Here is a 25,280-nt window from a genome sequence, read left to right as displayed (position 1 = left end):
GCTTCGCATACTTAAAAGCCAAACAGCCCTATTGATTTGTTTGCTTTTCTCTCTGTTTCTGACATTCAGTGCTCCTGACGCGCACTCCTTTGAAGAGGAAGATATGTTTGCATTCTTTTAATTGTGAGACAGAACTGTCATCTCTGTCTTGTCACGGAGCACAGTTTAAACTTTTGAAAAAGAGACAAATGTTTGTTTGCAGTGTTTGAATAACGTTCCTGTCTCTCTACAACCTCCTGTGTTTCTGCGCAAATCTGTGACCCAAGCATGACAATATAAAAATAACCATATAAACATATGGTTTCTACTTCGCGGATGGCTCTGGAACGCAACCCCCGCGATGGAGGAGGGATTACTGTACCTAACCTGCATGTCTTTGGACTCCACGCAGGGAGGACCCGGGAAGCGAACCCGGGTCTCCTTACTGCGAGGCAGCAGCGCTACCCACTGCACCACCGTGCCACCCATCCTCCTTTGTGTTGTGCTGAACTTCCACTCTCGCGCAGGCCTCATCCAGCACCCCTCTGCAAAAGTGCAAAATATATTTTATATTACAGGACAGTAGATAGGAGAGGCACGCGGCATTGCCTGGTTCAGTAATGTTAAGCTCTGATCATTTTGTCTGCTAGTTTGGCTTCAGATGTTTCACTTGCTCTGAGCCAACTGGTAGTACACACACATTGGGGTGAAACCACTGGGACCCCCTGGGTCAAAATGTTGGGTTCCAAAGCAGTCTATCTTGTCCCTATGGACCTCGAGAGCAACTATGGAAAAGCTGGTCCCGATAAGTCAATGGGTGTTGGATTGTATAGGGAATATACAGACAGAGAGGCATTCTATTGTACAGTATTTTATATACAGTATATATAGACATGCCCAAAATAATAAGCAAAATAAGTGTGACAAATACCATTACAGCCTAAGCAGCAGTGCACCTTGCGTCCATAGGTGGCTCTCAGTCATATGTTGTTCTGAACTAGGAGTCCCAAGGAACAAAAGAATAAAACAAAATACTAAAAAGAGCTGAAATACAGAGCAAAAAGGTCAAAAAAGCACAAGGCCTTACCCACATTTTTCAATTACAATATCAGAATCAGCCAATCCAGTAACATGAAACTGGTGATTGGTATTGGTCCTAAAAAACCTGACTGAGCATCCCCGGAACTTTTACATGGTGACATAAATGGAGCATCAGATTAATGGGTGGTGGTGCAGAAAACAAGTTCAGAGAGGTGTCCTCCATTCAATGTGTATAAAAAAAAAAAAAGAAAAGCTGTTACGACATTAACAGTTTAGGTAATTTGTGTGGGAAGTTCTAACGCATATGGGACAAGGGGGAATTAAGCAATTAAGAAAGAAAGATGAAATGGATACTGCTGTGCAAAACAGAGGAGAAGTGCTGGGTACAATGAAAGGACTGATGGGGCAGTGGGAGGCCATTCTCTTAACAATGTGTTTTGGCACTTTATGCAGATAGAATAAAAGGTGAAAAGGTACCCAGTGATGAAATAGTTGAGGGGAGACTGAAGAGCAGGACTGTCTGTCCGTCAAGGGTATCCATGACCCGAACAAATTAAAAGGGAATCTGAGGTGATACCAGTGTAGACAGAGAAGGATGGGGTGCCTTTGGAAATGTCTGTCTAGGATTGGGGGGGTTTCTTTAGGAATGATCTGACAGTCTGAGGAAGAGGAGGACCATGAATCTACTGGTCCATTTCTGTTTTTCTCTCCTGCTATGTCTGGAATGGTATTTGAAAATCACTAGCTCATTAGAGCGATGTCTGCGTGAATACATAATCGATGGCTGGCACAGAAAGACATCAGACCTGGCATGTTGAGCACACAGTTGTTTATTGAAAGAAAGTATTGGGGAGAATCAGAAGTATCTGAATAAGAAAAAAAAGATCACAGTAGAGACATTCAGGGGCTAGCAGGAAAAGCAAGACCTCGCAGTGTCAAAATAAAAAAATAAATAAATAAAATTTAAAAAAATTAAATAAAAACAGTGCCAAATCCACTGCACCATCTAGAAGACACATGCAGTTTAAACTACAAAATATGTGTGTGTGCCGAGAGGGAAGTCCAAACCTAGTGGGGTGCACAAATGGTTGTAAATAGTGAAGGAAAAAGAGCAGCTTTCTGTGTGCAGCCAATACTTATACTGTAGCTAAATATAATTCATCTGGTAAGATTTATAGGAATGGGGCTTGCTGGAATTAAACGATAGGTAAGCACTTCTGCCCCCCACCCTTCTTTTTTTTTTCCAGAGCAGCAGCATGACGGGGATATTTAAAATAACTTTTGTTTTCTACTTTGTGCAGCATTGCCAAATAAAAAAAAAAAAAAAAAAAAAAAAAAAACCCAAGCCAAATAAATTATTTATTATAAACATCTATCATGAAACAAGATTAACATAAAAAAGCGAGATGGCTTGGAGTCAGCTTCCCTGTCCCGCTGTACATTATATACAAAGTGAAACCATTCCAGCCACAGTTCACCTCTCTCTTGAAGCCCCCCCACCCACCCCACCAATAATACTGAAAATATACATTCCCATTTAAAATAAGAAAAAGCTTTCTGCAGTTGGGGCACATGGTAGGAATGACAGGACAATGGCTATGCTAAAATAAAAACAAGAAAGAAACTTTACAGACTCCAAACGGAAAAAGGAAATCGAGCTCTTTTGACAGATCACCGCTGCTTCAAGAGAGCTCTATACATGGCGAATCCAAGAACGGCAAACACCGTCGCTCCCACACTCGCACGGAGCCAGAAAGTGGAGTTCTTCAAGTCAGCTTGAGTCACATGCCTGACAGAGAAAGGAGGAGAAGGTTAGCTGCAGATCAGAGAATGGTACCCTGTGGACACAAGGGAACCGGCTGGGACGTACATGGGGCATTCGAAATTTCAGTATTCACCCACTGCTTCTGCGAAAAACATGGAGTAACTAACAGTCAAATGCAGAGATCCTCCCCATTATCAGATCCCAGTAATAATCTGATTTGCCTTATTTTGTGTTTTTCTTTCAGCATATTTTGAAAATAACTGACCATATGACATTATATGCCAAGAGCATATCTAGGAGTCAAATTGCATATTATAGGACAGCCATCACCACACAGCCAGTCCCCTTTAGTCGTATCATGATTCAGCTAGTCATTGATAAATGGCTATAGGATATTAAGCATTAATAATGATTGATTATTAATGTTTGTAGGGCACAAACCTCTATTTGAATTGAAATGCAGGCTCTCTCCTATATGTCAACAGTGAGGGGCAAACTTTGACATTTAAAAAAACAAAAGACACACACAAAAAAAAAAAAACACATAGCAGCAAGGTGTCAAAAGCAAGCAGACAGTGCAGAAATAAAGTCAGATGAAGCCGAGGGTCTAAATAAAAACGAAGAATAAGGCTGGGAAAAGTGTGAGAACAGAAATAGGTGGGACAGAGAAATTCTATTCTTGGAAGAAGAACAAATAGCAGAATTAGTCTATTTTCTACCTACTTGAATTTTATCAATTTCATAAAACAAAGGTCTTTTAAGGTTATTTTACCATTCTTTAATTATTTACTGAGATATCCGTGACATATACATTCATTCATTTGTTTAGGCTTGAATAATTTTTATTTGTATTCTCCAATTTGTATGTGGTAAAAAGGTTTAGCAAATGCCCATGTTATGGGAATATAAAAGAAACTGAACAATGCAATGGAAGTGAAGCAAATACAATGAAAAAGAAAAATATGAAAACAATTAATCATTTTGTTGTTTCTTCTTACATCTGTGGATTTCTGATTTTCTCAGTAACCCAAGGCAAAGGAATGCCAAAAAAAGACTACACATATACATCTGTGACTGGCAAATTAATGATGCTACATCACCAAAAAATGAAGACAAACACAGTTTTCAAAGATTTCCCAAAATCACCAAACCTGCTAGAAGTAGCTTATAAAACCCTAATAAATAAATCAAAATCATAAAAAGTAATATTACACTTCACAGCAAAATGTTATATGAAATTCACTCTCTGCCAGGGCCCTGACTACATTTAATGCTGTTTAATTGCATATTGATGTTGAACATATGACACAATCTCTTCATCCATCCACGTGGCCTCATTGATTGTTGATACTGAAGATGCTTTTGTAGTACAATGTCCAGTTTGCTGACTTTTAAAGTTTAAACTTAATATATGAGTAAAGAGAGAGGAAAAAATATATTCACTATGCCTGTACACATTTTGGATTATTCTTATTTTATAATTTATAGCTTTTTTTTTTTTACATTTATAGGGTCTTCTCAGTGTCTCACAGACAGAACGTCTGAGATAAGGTAGTCATATTCACTAATCATGGTGCATCATGAGAGTGGCAACACGTTGCATGTTGTTTATCATAGTGGTTCTCAACCTTTATGGCCTCGGGACCCAGTTTTACCTATTTAAGTTCACGGCCGATCCACATGCAGAAATTAAACAATGGAGGTGTGGTGGTCCCCCTGGGTGAAGCGTGCCCAATTATAAGAGTGGGGCATCTGGCTCTCCCTTGGCGAAATGAGCATGATCAGTAGACATTTTAGGGTAGGTTCTCCTTTGGTGAAACAAGGTCAGTGAGAAAAGCATTGGTTCCCCCTTACATGATTAAAAAGGGTGAAACATCACTGCCAATACCTTGGGTGGATTGGGAGGGGGCTTTGGGGTAGCTGGAACAGCCTTTTTATCTCCCTCATGTGCTTACAAGTAAAGACAGCCACTCACAATCTGACTCAGTGGTTGACAAACACTGATTTAGCACATGCAAGTGAGAATTTCAGTTTTATCAGTACAAATGAAAATAGTGACTCTATAAAAGGATAAGAAACACATTATAAATGTAATGGGGCTAAGTAAAAGTGTGTATGTTTCAGTAGTGTCGATGTTTGTAAAGATTATATCAAGGTTTTTAAGAAACTGCATAACATTTAATTAACGGAGTTAGCATGGTATTATGGTACAGTGGCTGTTAAGCTTCCAGAAAGCCAAGCATTTTCTGTGTGGACTTTGCACAATCACCTTGAGTCTGTGTTGTCTTTCTCAGGAAAGTTCCATTTCTACCAACATCCCAAAGATTTGTACCTTGACCTGCATGGAGGCTATAAATTGTTTCAGGGTGAGTGTGGCCATATACACGAGTAAGCCCCCAGGACAGACCAGCAAACCATCCAAACTAATTACTGCCAGCACTACTGGGATATGAACCGGAATCCTTCTAAGTGGGTCGAGAAAATGGATAAGTAGATGGATAAAAAGGAAACAATGCTTTACAATTATTATTTTCTTATAATATGTAATTATCAAATGAATTTTGAAAAGAAAAAAAATGATATACAATACAAGTATATGCAAGGTTTAGGACCTAAAGAGCATTTAAACTTGGGAGTATTAAGAAAGCACATATGGATCAACACACTTTTGCAATGAGCCAATCTGTGTGACATATGTGATTCAGCAAGTACTGTGATGTAGACTTAGCTTTAAATGGATAAACCTGCCATTTTTGCCCATTAATTTACACACAATAACAAAGTGAATACTGTACATGTTTTCAGAAATGGTTTCAACTTTATTAAAAATCAAAAACTGATATCTCTCTCAGAACCTTTGCAGTGGCACTTCAAATTCTCTTTGCATTGATTCTCTAGAACTTGATGTGTCTAGAACTTGATTGGAGTCCACCTGTGGCAAACTGAATGCTTCTTAGTGGCTGGGACAGGGAGACTGGTCAGAATTGAAGGAAGGATGGATGCAGCTAAATACAGAGGTCCTTAAAAGGAAAACTTGCTCCAGAGTTTACGTGACTGGGATGATGGTTCAGTTTTTAGCATGACGATGACCTGAAGCATATATCCAAGACAACACTGAAGTGACCCTGTGACATGTCTTTGGTTGTCCTTGATTGGCCCTGCCAAAGCCCAAACTTAAACTCCACAGAACATCTGTGGAGAGACCTGAAGATAGTAGTTTACGGACTATTCAATCTAATGGAGATTGAGAGGATCTGCCAGGAAGAATGGGATAGACTGGCCAAATCCAGATGTGTAAAGCTGGTAGAGACTTCCCCAAGAAGACTTGAAGCTGTATCTTCTGCCAAAGGGGTCTATAAAGTACAGAATTAAGGGTCTGTACAGAATTAATTAATACATATGTGAATGAGAGATTTCAGTTTTTGGTTTTTAATAAATTTGCAAACCTTTATTAAAACATGTTTTCACTTTCTCATTATGAATGTGGATTGATATGACAGATTTAATTTGAAAAGGATACAAATCTGTGCAGGAAGTGAAAGTGTCTGAATACTTTCTAAACTCACTGTAGATGTTACATGAACAACATATTATAAAATTGTTCAAATATCCATGGAGAAAAATGTACATGAATGAACTGGTATCATTCCAGAACAACCTTTTTAAACTAAACATGCTCTCGATAGAACAGAAAAAGGGGGACTGATTAAATCAGAATGAAAAACAAGCACTTTCATCAGATACCATGGACATTGCTGGTGTTAATTTTCCCACACAGCTAGACAAGATACATCTCACTAAAGATAAAGAAGATATACAGTTAAAGAAAACCTAATTAATGCCTTTGCGAACAGCCCAAGCAAACAAGCAGTCTGTAGCAGCACCACACTTCTGAATAGTAGAACTACTGATAAATTCACTGACTCGATGCAGGGTGTCTTTTAATGGAAAGAAACTTGTGGATGCTGACTAAATAAAAAAAACTCTGTGGCTTTAAGATGGATGCCCCTCACAATGGTGACACAAGACATACCTGTAATAGTTTATATATCATTTTGAAATTGATTGGGTAAATTGAAAGACTGTTGATAGCACTGATATTTTTTTCATACTTCAAAGAAACTATGGTTTATGTTCATTGCTTTAGACCGCTGTAGTATTTTAGTATTAAGTGTATATAGAGTATGACATTAATGCATAAGAGCTGTTTGTATTGACTGGTACTGCATTTTCATTTGTTGCTGTCTTTAGTAATTCAATGTATCATTTTATATTGCTTTATGTGCTTTCTAGTCAGTTGAATCATTTTATTCTATTTGGCATTGTATGCGGAATGGAGTATTATAGGCCTCTTTCCTTACTTCTGTTTATTGCTGGTAGGCATTGTCTTGATATTAGTTGTGCATATGGAAATTCTGTGTAGGAGGAAGGTTTGCAACAAATTTAAGTAGACTATATTCAGTAATTGTGGGGAAACAGACCATTTTCCTTCAGAAAGTTGAAAGATCAAGTACCCTATAACAAAAAATACATCAATTATTAAACTCCCTAGCCTAGGATGTGGCTCTTTACATGTTTTCAAGATGCTAGCACAAAGTAACCGACAACTTCATGACGACAGAATAAGCTTTGGACCTGACAAAACTGATACAGAAATTGATATCCATGTTATGCAGTGTTCACTTGTACAAGCAAAACGCCTAAATAAAAAGTGTAGAAATCCACTGCAAACTTCCTGCAAAAGATGTGCTCATTTAAAAAAGAAGACAGTCCAACGAACAATATGGCGATCTCCTCTGAAAAACACCAAGGGCATCTCTTTCACGGTATAATGCAGAAGTTGCCCGAGTGTGTCTGCCAGTGGGATCCAAATCTACTTTCAAAAGGCACATTGGTAACTAAATAACTAAAGTGTACATCAATATGTTTTTGGGTAATACCACTGGAAAAAATGTTCTACTCAAAGACTAATCCCATGATTATATTTATAACAAAAAAAAAATAAAATATAAAGTGCTTTGTGATAGTTTGCTCTTTGCATGTCATAATTGGAAGGAAATGTGCAGCTTCTTGTCACCTAGCTATTGTACCTGGACTAAAATATATTTACCAAAGGGCTGATAAAAATTAAAAATGCTAAAAGTTTTGATCTGATCCAAGTCAGAAAGAAGCACTAAGGTCACTATCTTTACAATCACAATTATGTAATTACTTATTTGCTTCAAACATACTCTAGAAATCAAAAGTACTGTAGTTTCACATAATCTAATCGTGGACAGTTGGGAGGTCTATCTTTAGTTTGACTTGAGTAGTATACAACAACAAATACGGATTAGACCTCTACGATATGATTAATTACAAACATCTCTGCCACTATTTGTTTTATTGGTCTTTGGGAACATACCCAAACCAGATATTTTAAAAAGCATATATTAAAACTGAAAAAGGGTAGCATGCTTTTATGTAAAAAGGAAATAAAAGAGCCTGCACCCCTACAATATCTGTTATTACTTCACAAAAACCCCCCCCCCCCCCAACCCAACATTAAAAAGTCAAACAATTAGCTGATCTGTCAATAATCTACCGAGTTAAAGTTTCCCATGTATTTGACTGAAGGCTACACAGAAGGAAACAACTATACCAAATAACAGACTTGTATTTCAGAATTCTGATTAATTAACACTGCGGTGGGTTGGCACCCTGCCCAGGATTGTTTCCTGCCTTGTGCCCTGTGTTGGCTGGGATTGGCTCCAGCAGACCCCTGTGACCCTGTGTTCGGATTCAGCGGGTTGGAAAATGGATGGATGGATGGATGATTAATTAACAAATCAAATAATTAATGTGCCCAATAAAAGTAGCAGCAAAATTAATTACCGGTGTAATATATAACAAGCAACAATAATACAAAAGTAGCCTTAATGCTGCAGGAGCTTGCCATTCATTTAAATGTGTTTTCACAGAATGTACATTCCTGAAGTTACAGACATAAAATACAGCAAACATAATGTATTTAAGCAGTTTCCTTACATTTGCCAAACAAATTTTATACTATACAGAATGCACAAAAACAGCCAGGAAAATAAAGCAGACATGGAAAAGAATGCTTCTGCATGTGAATTGGCATACCTCAGGGCACTGTTTCCATTAATGGTGAAAATAATTTTTACAAAGTAACAAGGATAAAGATGAAATCAGGCCCATACTGTCACATAATGGACAACTTATCCTTGAGAAAAAATGTGTCACTCCCTTACGAATGGATAGAAAGCATTTGCCAAGAATGCTTCAGTAAATTTCAAAAGTAAATTAATTGGAAGGATTTGCTAAACCTTTGAAAACCACATAGGATAGTGAAAAATAAAATATAAAATTATTTGAAAATGCTGGTAAAGAAAGATGCCTTCTCTGTCTCATTTATATATGAGGCTTACTTTCTACACATCTGCATAAGACAGTGTTGCATTTCAAAACTAGACATCAAAATGAAGAAAAGCCCGGCTCTTTGGCTTACAGAAAGAAAGCCCTGGGTGACCTTGTCTACAGATGTTATTTTGTTTGTCTTCATTTTCCATATCATTTACATGTAGTCTGCATTACTTAAAAAAAGACAGTAGACAAAAATGTATTCAATTTAAAACTAATTTCCTGAACACCAAGAATCTGTGACATGATTTAAAAACAGCAGCCCAGAAGTGCTGTCCTAGAATCCTGTCCGAAGTTGGCCTACCCTGCCATTTCATGACTTTGCCAAATACCCACTTTAGGAATTGGAATAATCATTCAAGTACGATATTTCAGGGTTTGAGTCTATAATACTTGCTAACAAACTACTTTGTGTTTAAAACTTTCACCTTTGAACATATATGCATTTGCAATACAAATTCAGTTTTATCTTTTTTTTTAAATTTTAAATATAATGAGTTAAAATATTTTGCAAAGCAATGTACGTTTCCGAAATAAACCATCTTCCTTCCAACACACTCCCTTCCAAAGACTACTGCATCAAACCACACTTCATCTAAAGTCTATTGATATTGAAAGTCAGAGAAAAACACAAGTGAGAAACACAGGAATTACTGCAGAGCCAGAGATAGTCTGCAAAATAGATGATGTGGCATGATGTTAATCTCAAGTTTGTCTGACGAAAAATGTCTTCATAGCTACTCAAACATCAATACATTGGAAAAACATCAGAGTCTGGTCAGTTCTTCTTGTTTATCTGGATAAAGAACTCCCTTGGACGGCACAGCTTGACTCTCTGCTCTCAACTGAATATCACGTTTCTTTATTTGCAAAATGGTGGTGGGGTTGGGGGGGGGGGGGGGGGGGGGGGGGGGGGGGTGGGGGGGGGGGGGATTGTTACAGAGGAGGCACAACAAAGTAGAGTTGACATGAATTGGTTTGAACATTTTAAGTGAGTTTCAGTACATAATTGATAAAATTATACAACTATTAAAAGTATAGGATGTGCCAAACTTCTCCCACCCTCCCATCATCAAGGAACTGAGAGTTCCTCCGAGAACAGATAGTGTCTGGTTGATAAAGCATGAAGGAGGAATGTGTGCGTACAGTCAGGATGCACAGGTGAGAGGAAGAGCAGCAGAAACATGACTCAGAGTAAAGTGAAAAGATGCAGAAGGACAAGAGAGAGTGCCAGCCAGACAAATGAAAATGCACACCTATGGGGGGGAAAAAAGAAGCATGTTAAGACAACAAAAACATATGCTGGTCTGTTTCAGGTGCAGTCTTCTGATAATTCAAACCAACCAGTGCAGAGTCATGCTTTCCTTTTTTATGCCATTCAAATGATTTGATTCTTCAAGAAAAAAAAAAACACGTTTAATTTTCTCAGCTTCTTTAGTATGTCTCCTCATGCCAGCATATGCTTGTCTCAAAAGCAACGGCATGTGGGACAGCTGAGCAGTGCCTGGGATGCTCCAAAAGAGTGGAAGGGTCTTAAAATAAACTTGAGGCACAATGCGTACTCCCATTCAATACACATGTGCAGTGAAGCCATTGTTAAAAGAAATAGTTTTCAACTTACATGAGTACTCCACCCAAAAATGAACTTCCTCGACAAAAACATGAGATTATTTTTTTTTCTTGACCACCACTACAAACTACATGAGGTAAGTAACATTAAAAATATATATACAGTTCAGTCGACCCTTGATATGTGACCGGCCTGACATGCGAACAACTTGATTTACGTCCAAAATTTTTGGTTTGATTTACGACCAACATCTTGCGTTACGACCCGAATGCGGTCACGTGTATCCGCTTGCGCGATTGTAAACAAACAGCCGAGAGCGTTAGTAAGCGTCAGTCGGAGCCCAGATACATGTGTTTGTGGACGTAATTTCGGTCAGTGCAGTGATTTATATAATTTTTTTCAATAATTGCTAAGGAAGGAAGAAAAGGTAACGAAGGTAAAGAAAGTGATCACAATCGAAACGAAGAAGGAAACTGTGCGGAAATATGAGAGTGGTGTTCGTGTGACCGATCTCGCTAATATATACAGCATGTCGAAATCCACCATCTCGATAATTTTACAAAGAAAAGATTTGTATAAGGAAACTCCTTCCAAACAATAACCACCTTCCATTTCATTCTCCTCCTCCTCCCTTCCTGCAGCCTAAAGATGCCAAATTAAATGGTGAGTACAGTATGAAACTGTTGTTTCTGGTAGGCTAGGCACTTTTTATAACTTTTTGGTTAGTACATTAGAAAAATTATTGGTGTTTTGGTAAATTATGCACATTATACAACCCTTGTTGCTGTGGGAGGTTCAGAACGCATTATGGGTATTTCCAGTATTTCTTATGGGAAAAATAGTCTTGACTTACAACCAACTTGAGTTACAACCAGCCCTCGCGAACGAATTGAGTTCATAAGTCAAGGGTCCACTGTATATAATTTTTGGGTGGAGTATTCCTTTAAGCTACAATTTTTACCTTTTCTGTTACTACTAATTAACTTCACAATACAAGTAACTGCACACAGAAAAGGCACTTGGTATTGATATCAAAAATGAAATGAAAATAAACTTAATTTACATTACTTCCTCCAGGGTAACTTGAAAAGCATCCTGGCAGGTTTGAAGTACCAAGTCAGAGCAGATTTAGACTCACAAGAAATGAGGGACATTTGAAAATCTGAATTGTTTAGAAACTTCATAAAGGACATTCATGCATTCTCAGATGAATTCACTCTGATACTCAGCAGCATACTCAGCTTTGGGGACACTCCAGACCAAAGTGGACCTCACAGATGTTAAAACAAGAAACGGAAACATTTCACCAGGAAGTTGTCAATAAACAAAGGTAAAATAATCATTGTAGAGACCATTAACGCAGAAAGCTAATTTAAACTGGACAGTAGATGGTCAAATTTCCAGTGAATATAAAACACTGGACAGATTTTTGCCAATGGGACATTTTGAATGAACTTCTTCTTAAAATTTACACTTTCTTTAAAATACACTTATTATACATATGTTTTAACTTTAACTTAAGATTTAAGTGTTAACACTCAGGAATAAACCAATACCACAAGAAGACCAGTGGAAATATCTGAATAGAGGTTTCACATGGTAGTTATGAAGATTAAGTTTTGAGAGCATGGATCACAACATACATAAGGCTGCTCTGAGGAAAAATAGCATGCATGAAATCTTGTATGAGGTTTCCAAAGTATGTGAAATGTATTTTATAATGAGCAGAAATACAACCAACCTGGCTGAGATTCCTGTCAGTGCCAAAGGATAATGAATTGGCACCTCCTCAGAGGATCTGGCAGGCTGCATTTGTGCCGCACTATCATGTTATTTACCTGCACATTTGCACTGAGCACATCCACCTGCGTCGAGTGCACAGTTTTTGACAAGTGAATTATTTACACATTTAAAAGGTAGAGTGCCAAGCCGGCAAAAAAAGCTAACTCTATTCCCAACAACTAAGTTTCTATCTCCATACTCCAGGTATACTCTGCAAGTGGATTTGCAGGTGTGCAGACAGCAGGGTCACACGCCCACAACGCCCAGAAGGAAAAGTTCGACACCTGTTCAGGACAGCAGTGAAGAGTTTGGTCTTTACAGACTGCAGCAAGTCTGAGCTCAAGAAGTTCTGACAGAGGCAAAAGGTGCACCTGTTGCAGGTGCACAGGCAGCGTAACCGGGCATGGCTGCGGAGACACACACAAGGAAAGTAGTTGAGTGCTTACCCATAAGATCCCCTACCTAACAGAGAACCAGAAGACATATAGCAATTTGGCTAAAACTAAAGCTGTGCAGAAAAAGCAATTGCAAATGGTACTATAGAGGCAGTGCTAGGGGGGCAAGCCATATGGGAAGGTTGGGGGTTGAAGGCACTTGTGGCTTCACATAACCCTTGATACCATGCAAATGAACAGAATAGCTTTCCAGCTGTGGGAGGACATGCACAAAAAGCATATTGCCAGGTGACATATACACTGACAGAAGCACAAATAACCGAACACTTGTATGTGCACACACACACACACACACACACACAAACAGATTACTAATCAGCAGTTAGTCAATTGCCATGTATTCTAAGCTGCACACTGATACACAAAGAAAGGTAGGCAAGTATGCTCACACCCACACAGACTATGGGCTAGTGCCTGCATAAGTATACACATAACACCATACAAACAGGCAGCCAAGCGCCCACACTCACACCCACCCACAAACAAAGAGGTTGCCAGGCAAGCAAATGTGCATGTGTACACACAGGGAGATGCGCGCACTCACACACACATAAAATGACATTGCCAAACATACATACAGGCTGCCAAGTGTAAAAATGCAGATATAGGTAGAAACATAGGTAAAAATGAAGAAAAAAAACTAGTGTCTGCATATGCGATGTGTGTGCACACACACATACACACGCGCACACGCACACACGCGCACACACACACACACACACACACACAGACACAACAGAACACAGGCACCCATCCACATAAATCAAAGAAAGCTGAAACGCAAACACAAATACACTACCAGTCGAAATGTTTTAGAACACCTCAGTTTTTCCAATTTTTCTTCAAATTTAATAAGTTGAAATGCAATGAATAACCTAAAGTGGTGAAAAGGCAAGAAGTAAACTGCCAGAGGTTTATCTTTCAAGTTTAGGTTAGCAAAAACTGAAAAAAAGTACATTTCAGAATATTACAATGGGCTTTCTTCAGGGAACAACTCATAGGTTTCAACCTACTGATGTTCTTCAGAAATTAAAATAAATTGAGCCTTGCAGGTTGAAGCAAACAATATGCACAGGTGTCCCAACTTCTGTTGATTACTTAAAAGCCCACCGTCTGTCTTAAAGCAGAGTTGGAACAGACTGGGTTACTACACCCTCTGAAGTCCTACTTGGACAATAGTACACTGGCACAGAACAAATAAAACAATGGCAAATAAAAAACTAAGTCAAGGAATCATTTACATGTACAACATTTTATTCAAATTTTTGATTCATCAAAGCAGCCACCTTTTGCTGATATAACAGGCAAACTGTGGCAACCCCTTTGATCCAGAATGCCAGTCACTCTGTGCAAGTCATCAACTCTGCCTCCACCAAAAGGACCCCAGACCATGACACTTCCTCCTCCATGTTTGAAGGTTGGTTTCACACACTGAGGAATCCTCCTTTCTCCAACTGGACGGTGTACAAACACCCTGTGTGATGAACCGAAGATTTCAAATTTTGATTCACAGGTCCATAAGACGTTCTTCCACAACTGATATTTCAAGGCCCTATTTTGTCATTTAAGAAATGGCTTTTTTTTCCTGCCACTTGCCCTGTCAAACCTGCAGCATAATGTCTCTTCATCACAGTAGAAACCGAGACTTGCTTTTGTCGACCTGCACTGTTAAGCTGTGCTTGAAGCTGTTGTGCTGTGAGGTGCCTATCATGCAAGCTGGTGACCCTCAGAAACTTGTCTTCTGATTGGCTTGTGACGTTGGGTCTGCCAGATCTCCTCCTATCAGAGTTTTTTCCAGTTTGCAATTGCCTTTGGATTGTGCAGGACACCATACTCACCAACACATTGATTTTATTTCCCAGTTTCTCTAAATGAAAGACCTACACTTCTAAGGGTAGTAATGCTCTGTCCCATATAATTTGTTAATTGCTGTTTTCTTGCCATTATCACTGCTATTTTGACCAAGTAGTACTTCAGAGGGATTAGAAACACAGTGTGTTCAAACTCTGCTTTAAGACAGACGGAGGGTTTTTAAGTAATCAACAGAAGTTGGGACACCCGTGCAAATTGTTTGCTTCAACTTGAAAGGCTTCATTTACTTCTATTGCTGCAGAACATCTTTAGGTTTAAACCTATTACTTGTTCCCTGCGGTGGGCTGGCGCCCGGCCCGGGGTTTGTTTCCTACCTTGCGCCCTGTGTTGGCTGGGATTGGCTCCAGCAGACCCCTGTGACCCTGTAGTTAGGATATAGCGGGTTGGATAATGGATGGTTAGTTGTTCCCTGAAGATGGCCCATTTGTAATATTCTGAAATTTCCTTTTTTTTTTTTTTTTTTTAGTTTTTGGTAACCTGAACTTTAAATTTAAACCACTGGCAGTTTACTGCTTACCTTTTCACCATTTTAGGTAATTCATTGAATTTCAATTGATTAAATTTAAAGAAAATCTGGAAAAAATGAGGTGCTCTAAAACTTTTGACCTGCAGTGCATATAGAGGCAAATGTGCTTATACACATTAGGAAAAGTTTACAAATTTGTACACACATAGTAAGGTGCACATATAAACAGATAAAAAGGAAAGATATATGCAAAGGCAAGGAGAAAGCCACACACAGGTAAAAAGACAGCCGAAAAATCAAGCACAGATTGATAAGCTTCTGTTCAGGACCACTCCCCCATCACCCTAATGAGAAAACAGATAACTTATATCAAATAAGTATTTAAAAAGGTAGGTAAGAAGAAAAAACGCCCAAGCAGCAGCTTCCATAATGGCTACCCTTTGTAGCTCAGGCTCAGCTCAACACAGTCATTAGCCTGGTAAGCCAGAAAGATGATCATGCTTTGCTTTTAATAGCAGAAAGCTCAGCTTATAGTTTTAAACAGTAGTCAAACTGAATTCAGCATTACTACAGAACAGCAAGACTGAAAAAAATAAAAAGAAAGACATTTTGCAGGTAGCATTGGGAATATATGGTAATTTTGTGACATTCTAATCTGTAAATTGAGCGAAAATGTAAAACAAACAGCCATTCCCTTATATAAACAACTCAAGAAAAGCTACTGATACTGGTTTCAGAAGCCGAGACATTAAGTAAATTCAGAATGCCACAAGCTAAAGGCAGTTAGAGCATTCACAGTTGTACAGGTTTAGCCACCCGCACAAAAAGGTGAAAATAAGTAAAATAAATAATAAATGCACACTTTCATAAGCATAGGGGTAGAGAGTGGAAGGTTTTGTCTTTAAACTAGTCGGCAGCTCTGTGAATAAGGCACTGTAGGCAGCATATATTTTTAAATCTGTATTTGCACAATATATTCATATGCCAAAATGTTCTACACCAAAGAGAGCAAACACTGTCCAAACCTAAGCTTTAGATAAATGTTATTTACATACTGCATACCTTACAGTGACAGGTGAGAACCTCCACCACATTCTATGGGGTGATATCATGATGGTAATGCCCATCATTGAAGTCTGTAAAACTATTTTTTAAAAAATGCATCAAAATGCACAGACACAACTTAACAAACAAAATACTAGTTCAAATTAACTGCATTTCATGTGATTCAGTAAGTCAGTACAAGCTGAAAATTGCAACTTTGTTTCATATTAAAAATACAGCGTCACTCTAAAATTCTCCTTGAAGCCAGTTCCCCTAAATTAAATCAATTAACTAAACTGAAAAGAATGTTTTAAAAATGTTCTACGCTAATGTACTCTTTTCCTTAGTTTCAAATGTTGATTGCGGTCTTATTATGAGCTTTTGATTATCAAAAACAATTATATGTCCAGAGATTCTGTCTTCAAACAAGTTTGAGGTTAGCTTTCTGCTTAAAACAACCTGTAGTATATCATCATTGGAATATACGGCTTGAAATCAAACTAAATGACGGCTGTGAAGTATTTACCAGGGCCAAGGACACCAAGGCAGGAGGAACTTCCACAAAAATCATTCCAGAGGCAGGAGGAGAAGTACAGCATTTGTCAATATGGTACACTAGGATACAGAGGGCATCAGGGCAGAGGTACACAAAGTGTTCTTGACTGAATAGCAGTGAACACTTTGAGTCCAGCAGACACATATTAGCATAATTCTGTGTTACATTTCCCAAATTTATTTGACAAAAGGCATTTATGTGAAAAATACACTAAGATTCAAATCAAGTGTTACTGGATTTTTGTGTTAAAGTCCTGGATTTCAGCCAGTAATCCATAATATCACTTCATCCATGAAGATCAATTAACAATAAGGCACTCTGTGAGCACTGATGTGCACATCGCCAGCAGCATGAACTTTATGGACTGCCTTGACTAGACAAGGCTCTCTAGACTGAGATCAAAGGGAGTTCAGAAGAGAGACCTAGGCGGTGACCAAGATCGGATAGACCTGAAAGGGACTGAGATTGAAGAAGTGATGCATGTACAGTAAGTGGTAGGCAAAGAGAGAGAACAGGGCAACCACAAGTAGCAAGAAGGTGTGGAGTTGAGGAAAGTTAGATGGTGTACACAGTGGCGGTAGCTTTAGATCTATTTCTCATGTATGTAATGCACTGATTTCATAGCACTGATGTCGGCCAGCTGCCTTGACTGTCACAAATAAATGCTTACGAAAGTACTTCCATAACTGACTCTCACATCTGAACAATTTAAAAGTCACTTTGCCCTTATGACTGTCAGCCTGTGGATACTTTCAGTCGCAATTGGTGATTCAAGGACCACACTTTCAAAACCACAGCACATGGACATAGTATATCTAGTATGTATGCTGTGTATCACAGATGGAAGCAGTAAGAGATTCCACAAAATGCTAAGTAGAATAAGACCCAAACAGTTACTAAGGAAGTCTGGCCTTCTACCTAAAGGAAAAGGTCAGGGAGAGAAAGCTAAACAGGTTATAATCTGCCACAAATAAACATTCATTAGTATGTTTCACCTGACCCTCAGTTCATCTTCTAAAAACTAATCCATGTTATAATTTTTTCAGGCTATTCATATAATTGATGTTTTCTGCAAAACTCAAAGGCCACTTGGAATTCACAACCTATTTCTCCTAGTATTTGTAAAGCGATGTACTTGATACAACTGCACGTCAAAATGCACAAAATGAAACAAACCAGATGGCGAGGGTGAAAAAATGAAATGCACCAGTTAAGAGAAAATCGACAATGTAAATGCAATTATGCAGAAGTGTAAAAAAAAAGACGTGCATCTTATTTGCAAAAGAAGTGTGCCAGTCCTCAAAAAGTTAAATCTGACGCACTCTGAAGAAAAACAAGCTCATGATATTTTAGAGCTGTTGTACAAGGCCTGAAAGAAAAAAAAATCTAATTAACTAAAAGCATTGTAACAAAACATCCTGCATTTCCTAAGACAATCTGGATACACTGATTTATGTATTTTAAAAAATATATATGTCTTTATCTGTCCCATAGTTTAGATGTTACTAATTTATCACTACAGTAACTAATGCAGACATTGTACATATTCTTGCATACAACACCATTATTTCGTAAGTATCCAGAGACACTATATTAATTAGCAACAATGTCAATTTAAAAAAAAAAACAAAACAATCTGACCAGTCAGCTATCCTGTCATTAAAACGCTCATGCTGAAGTCAGCATGCTATTATGCCAGATTATTTGCTATAGTCAAGTATGCTCCATACATCTCTCAAATAGACTGAGTAGACTGATCCTGAGGCTAAGAAAAAACTTTTAATTTCTGTTTTTGTAAACTATGAAGAAGCTGATAATAATGATACTGATGGTTTTACATTTTAGAGTTTCTGACTTAATGGCTTATGACTTGACAGTTGATCTACTTCCTGTTTCTGTTGTCACTATTGCTCTGCTGTAAGGAATTTGTTGGCAATATTCTGATAATACAGCCTATATGGTCTGAGAGGCAGTAAAGGACCTCTTTACAGTACTGCTATATGCAAGAACAGCTTTATACTATTGTAAAAGGTATTAATGTCCTCTCTAATACCAACATTATCGCAAAATATTTAAAAATAATAGAATCATAAACATGAAACATTACATGCTACAGTTTCATAGCTTTCCATGCATTAACCATGAGCACCATTTGGGCTTAGAATTCTATATTAATATACTTAAACCTTAGCGTTTCTCAGGTTTAGGTTTTTATAATCTGAAGTGTTAAAACTAAATGACACTCAGCATAATATTCTCTTGCTATCTAGTGGATACAATAACATCATGTTGCAAAAAAAACAAAACAAAAAAAAACAATGAATATTTCTCTGTGTGTTGCCAATCTATGGAAACTCATTAATATTCATCAGTGAAAGGGACTGTCAACCAAAACACAGTGTGGCATTTAAACAACAAGCTGTAAATCCAGTTTTAGAACAAACTGAAAGTGAACCATTAGTTGAATCAAGTGATAGTGATGACAATGTAAATTGGTCAGTAGACATGGATTGCATGAATGATTCTTATGGCACAGTATAACCAAACCACTGTGATATACCTGGTGACTAAAGTCGTGTAACGCTGGAGTAGGGTGTAGTATGTACATTGCAAAAAAGGCAACATGATTGCAATGAAGTGGGAAGACAAGAAAGACGTTCGCTTCCCAAGCACTGCTCACAATGCAGCAACTCTCTACATTTGTGTCAGAGGAAATGGGGAAGGCACTAAGCATTGTGCTGTGGATGCCTACAAAACACAAGGGCTGCGTCGATCATGTGGATCAGGCACTGACATTTTACCTTCTCGTGCACAAAAAACACACTTCTACTGTACTGACTGCAATGTTAGGCTGTGTGTTGGTGACTGTTTCAAAACACAAAGGAAGTGTCTACATCAGTACAGCGGTGGACATCAGACATACTTTTTCTACTGTATTTATGTTGACCTTTTGGTATTTACATGTTTCTGTTACATGTAATAATATTTTTTATTGAAAAAGAAAATCAACAATTTTGGCTCATTTGTCTGGAATTAAAAACTAAGGAAGCTAACAAGCTAAGCAAGGAAACCAGAAAGGGACTTAACTTGGAGGTTCCCATGTAAAGAGAGTGTTACTAGAGGTAGTTATACCATAATAGCAATTAGCATGAAAATTAATCTTTTGACATAGCAGTGAGTTTTTTTTTTTTTTTTTAAATACTAAATAAGCTAACACAGTAGTTCTAGGTCTGGTGTTTCTCTCTCAGGGAATGCAGAATGCATCAATTAGTTAACCTGGCAGAAGACATAAAGGTTCACCATACAGCACATAAACAGTAACATACAGTAATATCTGGCGTCATTTAAGTCTGCGGAGACAGAAGTCAGAGACACTTCAAGAAATGTACACAGATATACTGTAAAACGACCATGTACACACAAAAAAAAAAAACTGCATATGCCACTCTACAACATAATGTAAACGGCATTGTGAGACAAAGAAGCTCTGAACCACACGTAACAACAAGTTGTAGAAAGATATATCCCAAGCTTGCTTTTGGGAGTAAAAGTCACCGATCGATGACACACACAAGGCATAGCAATGGTGATTAAGAATTGAGTAATGACATTATCTTTGTGTATAAAAGCATTTATATTAGATTTCAGAGTTATGATAACAGTAGAACATTTCTAATCATAGGTAATTGACAAATATATAATGATATTTTGTTTGAACTCATATGGTTGCTACACATATTCACTGTGACTTGAAGCAACACAACCCTGTAAAATGTCTTTCTTTAAAATAAAATAAAATAAAAAATTGCAAAGGGACATGCTCTAGAGTCTCATAAATAAGAGTGACACAATCAGTGCACACAGCCAGGGCACATCTCTACTTACGGATACATGGCCATAGTGGTTAGTTTGGAGTAGATGTCCTTATTGGGAACGTCCACAGTGTTGCAGGTGAACTGTTGAGGGGGTGGCAGTTTATGTTTTTTGCAGAATTCCAAGGGGGAGAGGCTGTAGTCTTGCCTCACCTCATGAAGGTCCGACTTAGCAGCTACTACCATGCAAGGTGTTTTACTGTCCATGAAGTGTTGCTGCAATGGGATAATTCAGAATTAGTAAAGATTAAGTTTCACTGTGTTTGGGGCTATGACACTGTCAGCCTCATGTTGGTACACACTTTTCACAGTTATTTCAGGATATTATCTTACTTTTCAGTACAGAACTACACATGTTAAAAACCAATATTCAACAATAAGGGTTAGTAATAATATAAAAGTAAACCAAAATAAACATTTCAACTAAAAAAGTGTAGAAAGCAAACCCAAAGACTAACAAAGATACTTGTGTTGGTTCCATAATTTAAAGTCCACACTTTAACAGCCCGTTATAATTACTAATCTAGAACACATGTAAAGTTACCTTGAAAATTCGAGCACAGAACTCAAATGACAGAGGATTGTTGATATCGTACACAAGACAGACGGCATCACAGGACAAATCAGAGTCACTGAGGAATTCACAATCTGGAAGTACTTCATGTAACTTTAAAAACAGAAAGCAGCGTATGTTTGGTACGTTTGGCAACAAGGCATCCAAATGTTTTACGGTTATATTTGATATGTGAAATTCACAAAAAGTTACACAGAAAAGAAGTCATGAAACTTAACCATTAGGCCAATTTTAGTTTGTTTAGTGCTACAAGGAAGTTGCCTGTCAGATCACATACACACTTGCCAGGCTGGGCATGGCAAGATCAAACATGCCAAGATCTTTGTGCCTTATCAGTTTCAGCCAGCTGGAGCAAGCAAACAAATAAATAGCATTGATTTTATACAACAGCTTTTAATAATGACCACCATCCTGATGTGCTTTACATGCATCTAGCTACTAGACAATGTCTTATACTTTTTGTTTAATAATTAACTCAGAAGCAGACAGAGTAACTTGCTCAGGGTCATATAATAAGTCACAGGTGGAGGGGATGACACCTCAGTCTTGTGATTTCAAATCTTTTGCCATAGCCAAAAGGCAATAATGAATGTAGTACCTGTTTTTATTACATTATATTTATTACATTTATATTATACCCTAGCGCATAATTTGAGAAATCCTAAACAGTACAAAAAAAGAATAAATTAAATGTGACTTGCTAGTGCAATGATGCCTGAATCATTCACTTACCAGAAGGTACTTCTCCTGTCCATAGATATATGTGGTGTTTATAGCGTAGTATGACCTGTGATCTTCACGAATTTGTCTTTGTCGCTGCAATATATAAAGATTACTCAAGAATTAATAATCTGTTGTGCAAATACTAGTCTGGCCATCAAAAGAGTCTACCAGGGGCCTTACTCATACACAGTAATAAAGTCAGGATTAATATGATTTCTACAGTAACCCAAAAGCAATATCAGTGTGGTTTATATTTAAAAAGTATATTCGATATATCAGTAATAGCTATTGGTCTATGGACACATATGCAGGATTTAATTCAAGCTGTTTCTTATTAATTATGAATTCACATGCAAATATTGGGATAAAATACTTACACTGTTATAACAGTATAATATTAAAGAAACTTAATACATTTTTAACTGCATCAATTAAACAATCGGCTATGCATTATTACCGGTTCTGTGTTAGGCACTCAAGTATTATACAGTATTTTATAAGTGTACTTTTTCTTCACTTGTGTATTTACAACATCTTCATATAATATGGTCGTTGAGCAGCTATGTGGTAATGAAAATATCAGCAAATAGGATAAAGAAAAGATTCGGTATAATGTTACAAATAAATGCAGCACATCAACAAAGTAAATCTGATTATAAGAATCAGAGGGTGATGGGTTTTTGTGTTCATCGTTATATGCATTTGTTTGTACATTGGGTGAGATTGCTCATGCTTCAGTAAGTTAGATAACTTATAATGGTTATAGGGATTGGGTTCAGTTGGGCACTCAATCTGCACAGAGGTCTGTAAGTTGATAACCACAAATGATGCAGAATGCAGTCAGTTTACCAAAGACCATCTACCAATTTGTATGGATATCTAAATATGGAAGGCAAGAAGTTGTTGAGGAATGTTCAAAACTATGTGTGAATGACACATGGAAAGTGATTAGAAAAGATAAGGGCTGAATTGGGGCCACGAAATCTTACCATCAGATTACGTCCCAAGAAGGCTTGCAGTAAGCCACTCTTTCCACAGCCTCTCATACCAATGACATTACACCTGAAGACATTTCTCTGGGTTTGTTTCTTTTGCAGGTCAATCTTCTTATCTCTGGTGACTGAGGAACAAAAGTTACTTAAGAGTAAGTAGCCTTACAAATAAAACCACCAAACCAAAGAATAAGACTGAAACTCACCAGTAATAGCTGCTGCCTGTGACTCGTGCTCTGTGATGATGGAGTAACCCAAATAACCCAAGTACTCAAGACATCTTTGGACATCTAGATATGTTGTTAACCTAAAGAAAAGGAAAGGAATGGCATTGAGCAGGGGAAGCAAAGGGAGAACAGAAATGCTTGGTTGCTTACTGAAGTCAAGTAGCAGTAAAATTCATAAGAATTATACATTATTTTACTTTTCATAGGAAGAGAACTGACATGTTTACTGTTTATAGTTTAATGTATCAAGCATTAATATTAAAAAACAACACCTTCCATTTACTCCCAGTTTCCAAACATTTTATAAAATCAATTCATTAAAAAGCAAGATACTTGCGTCCACTGAGAAAGATAGCCCTGATAGGTTATCCAACCCTGGTCATTGGTGCAGACTGTATTATTCACATCAGGACCCCATGGCATGTAGGGAAATACTTTAAAAAGATCCTTTAACTCTTCTGGAGACAAAGCACAGTCCCTGTCCTATGCAAGAAGTAACAAGAACAAGAGTATTAACAGTTCAAACAGCAAATACAGTATATGGAGAGGACACATTAAATCTGTTTCTTTCTCACTTCAAACCGCCTTCAGAAAAGGCAAAATTAGTTCTTTGTATCAACATACCAAGTCATGTTTATCAAAAACACTCTGAAGGAACAAATAAGCATTGTGATTCAACTCAGTTGTGCAGTCTGGGGGAATTTTTAGCCTGTAAGGAAAAAGGACAAAAAATGTAATAGGACACCAAAATAAAAACACACTTCACATGAAGTCTGATTTGAATGAAAAGGCAGTGGTGCACAATCTGTTACCTCTTCAAAAAGAAAATGATGGTGAACATTCAGGATGTTGAACTTTTAACCTACTTTTATACTTCATTATGCTCTATAAGAGGTTCTTAAAAAACTTTTTTTTAAGATTCAGTTGAACTTTATGTCTAATAATTAAGGTCCTTTTAAATGACAATCTTTCTTTGACACACAGCACAACATGGAAAAAACAGACAGAAAAGACAAGCAGTAGAGTGATTAGAAACGGAAGAGACAAACTGGAGTCGGAGGGTAGGTTGGGATTAGGGGTATTCCATTTAAAATTGTTGTGTACATACGGAGGGAAGAGATAGTCCTGGGTCAGTTCTAGGTCATCATCATATCCAAAACGACGTAGTACTGTCCATGTAGTCTCATGCCTGCCTCTCTGAATAAACAGGGTATGGAGAAACAAAAATCCTAGAAAAGCACACAAGAGACACTTAACAAGATAAACATTCTAAAACATTACTTAACCATATTATGTTGAGAAGAATGAAATAAGTGAAGCAGAACAAATAATTAAATCCTGGTTCAGAATCATACCGCTCTCATCACTCTGCCTACCCTTTAAAGTAAGCCCATTGTCATAGACTCCATCACTCATGTTTTTCCTAACCACATTCTTCACATCCTCTAAAGCCTGCGGGGCCAAGGGGGTGTTAAAACACGTTCTCTGAAATAAAAAGTAAGAAAAAAAATTTCAGATATAACATTGTCAAGAGTAATGTTTCATAATAGAATTACATAAATGTGTAAAAATCATAGAATGCAAATAAAGAAAATCTATGGACTAAGGATGCAAGTAACTTGCACTCTATATATACAGTGTGTGTGTGTGTGTATATATATATATATATATATATATATATATATATATATATATATATATATATATATATATAAATATATATGCTGTATATATATCTCTATATAAAAGAAAATCCTGGAATGGAAAGCAAATGCAAGGCTACGATACGCGATAATCTCGAAAGACATTTTAAAGACCCACGAGACCAAGGAGACTTGCCACCGTGCGTTTTGCGGGGACCGTAAACATGAGACTTGCTGCCAAGAGATTGTCCCAGGGCCGTAGCAAAAAGGACAGCAGTTGTACAGGCTTTAAAAAT

General features: G+C 37.5%; 1 protein-coding gene across 2 annotated transcripts in view; it reads right to left on the bottom strand.

Annotated features, from left to right (window-relative positions):
- Positions 1-2,250: 2,250 nt before the first annotated feature.
- The window catches only part of LOC114664662 (mitochondrial Rho GTPase 1-A), a 53,468-nt gene continuing 30,438 nt past the window's right edge, over positions 2,251-25,280 (bottom strand). The window contains exons 10-20 of one of the 2 annotated variants that reach the window (XM_028818855.2): positions 24,718-24,826; positions 24,450-24,570; positions 23,966-24,050; positions 23,679-23,824; positions 23,321-23,421; positions 23,112-23,242; positions 22,132-22,215; positions 21,370-21,492; positions 20,839-21,041; positions 12,845-12,967; positions 2,251-2,809 (exon numbers count right to left, since the gene is read on the bottom strand). In XM_028818855.2, coding sequence (XP_028674688.2) covers positions 2,692-2,809; positions 12,845-12,967; positions 20,839-21,041; positions 21,370-21,492; positions 22,132-22,215; positions 23,112-23,242; positions 23,321-23,421; positions 23,679-23,824; positions 23,966-24,050; positions 24,450-24,570; positions 24,718-24,826 — 1,344 coding nt within the window. In that variant the 3' untranslated portion in view covers positions 2,251-2,691. The remainder of the gene's footprint in view (positions 2,810-12,844; positions 12,968-20,838; positions 21,042-21,369; positions 21,493-22,131; positions 22,216-23,111; positions 23,243-23,320; positions 23,422-23,678; positions 23,825-23,965; positions 24,051-24,449; positions 24,571-24,717; positions 24,827-25,280) is intronic. The other variant, XM_028818856.2, reaches the window with a different exon arrangement.

This window comes from Erpetoichthys calabaricus, chromosome 14 (genome assembly GCF_900747795.2).
Source record: "Erpetoichthys calabaricus chromosome 14, fErpCal1.3, whole genome shotgun sequence".
Taxonomy (NCBI): Eukaryota; Metazoa; Chordata; class Cladistia; order Polypteriformes; family Polypteridae; genus Erpetoichthys; species Erpetoichthys calabaricus.
This window is presented reverse-complemented; position numbering and strand designations above follow the sequence as displayed.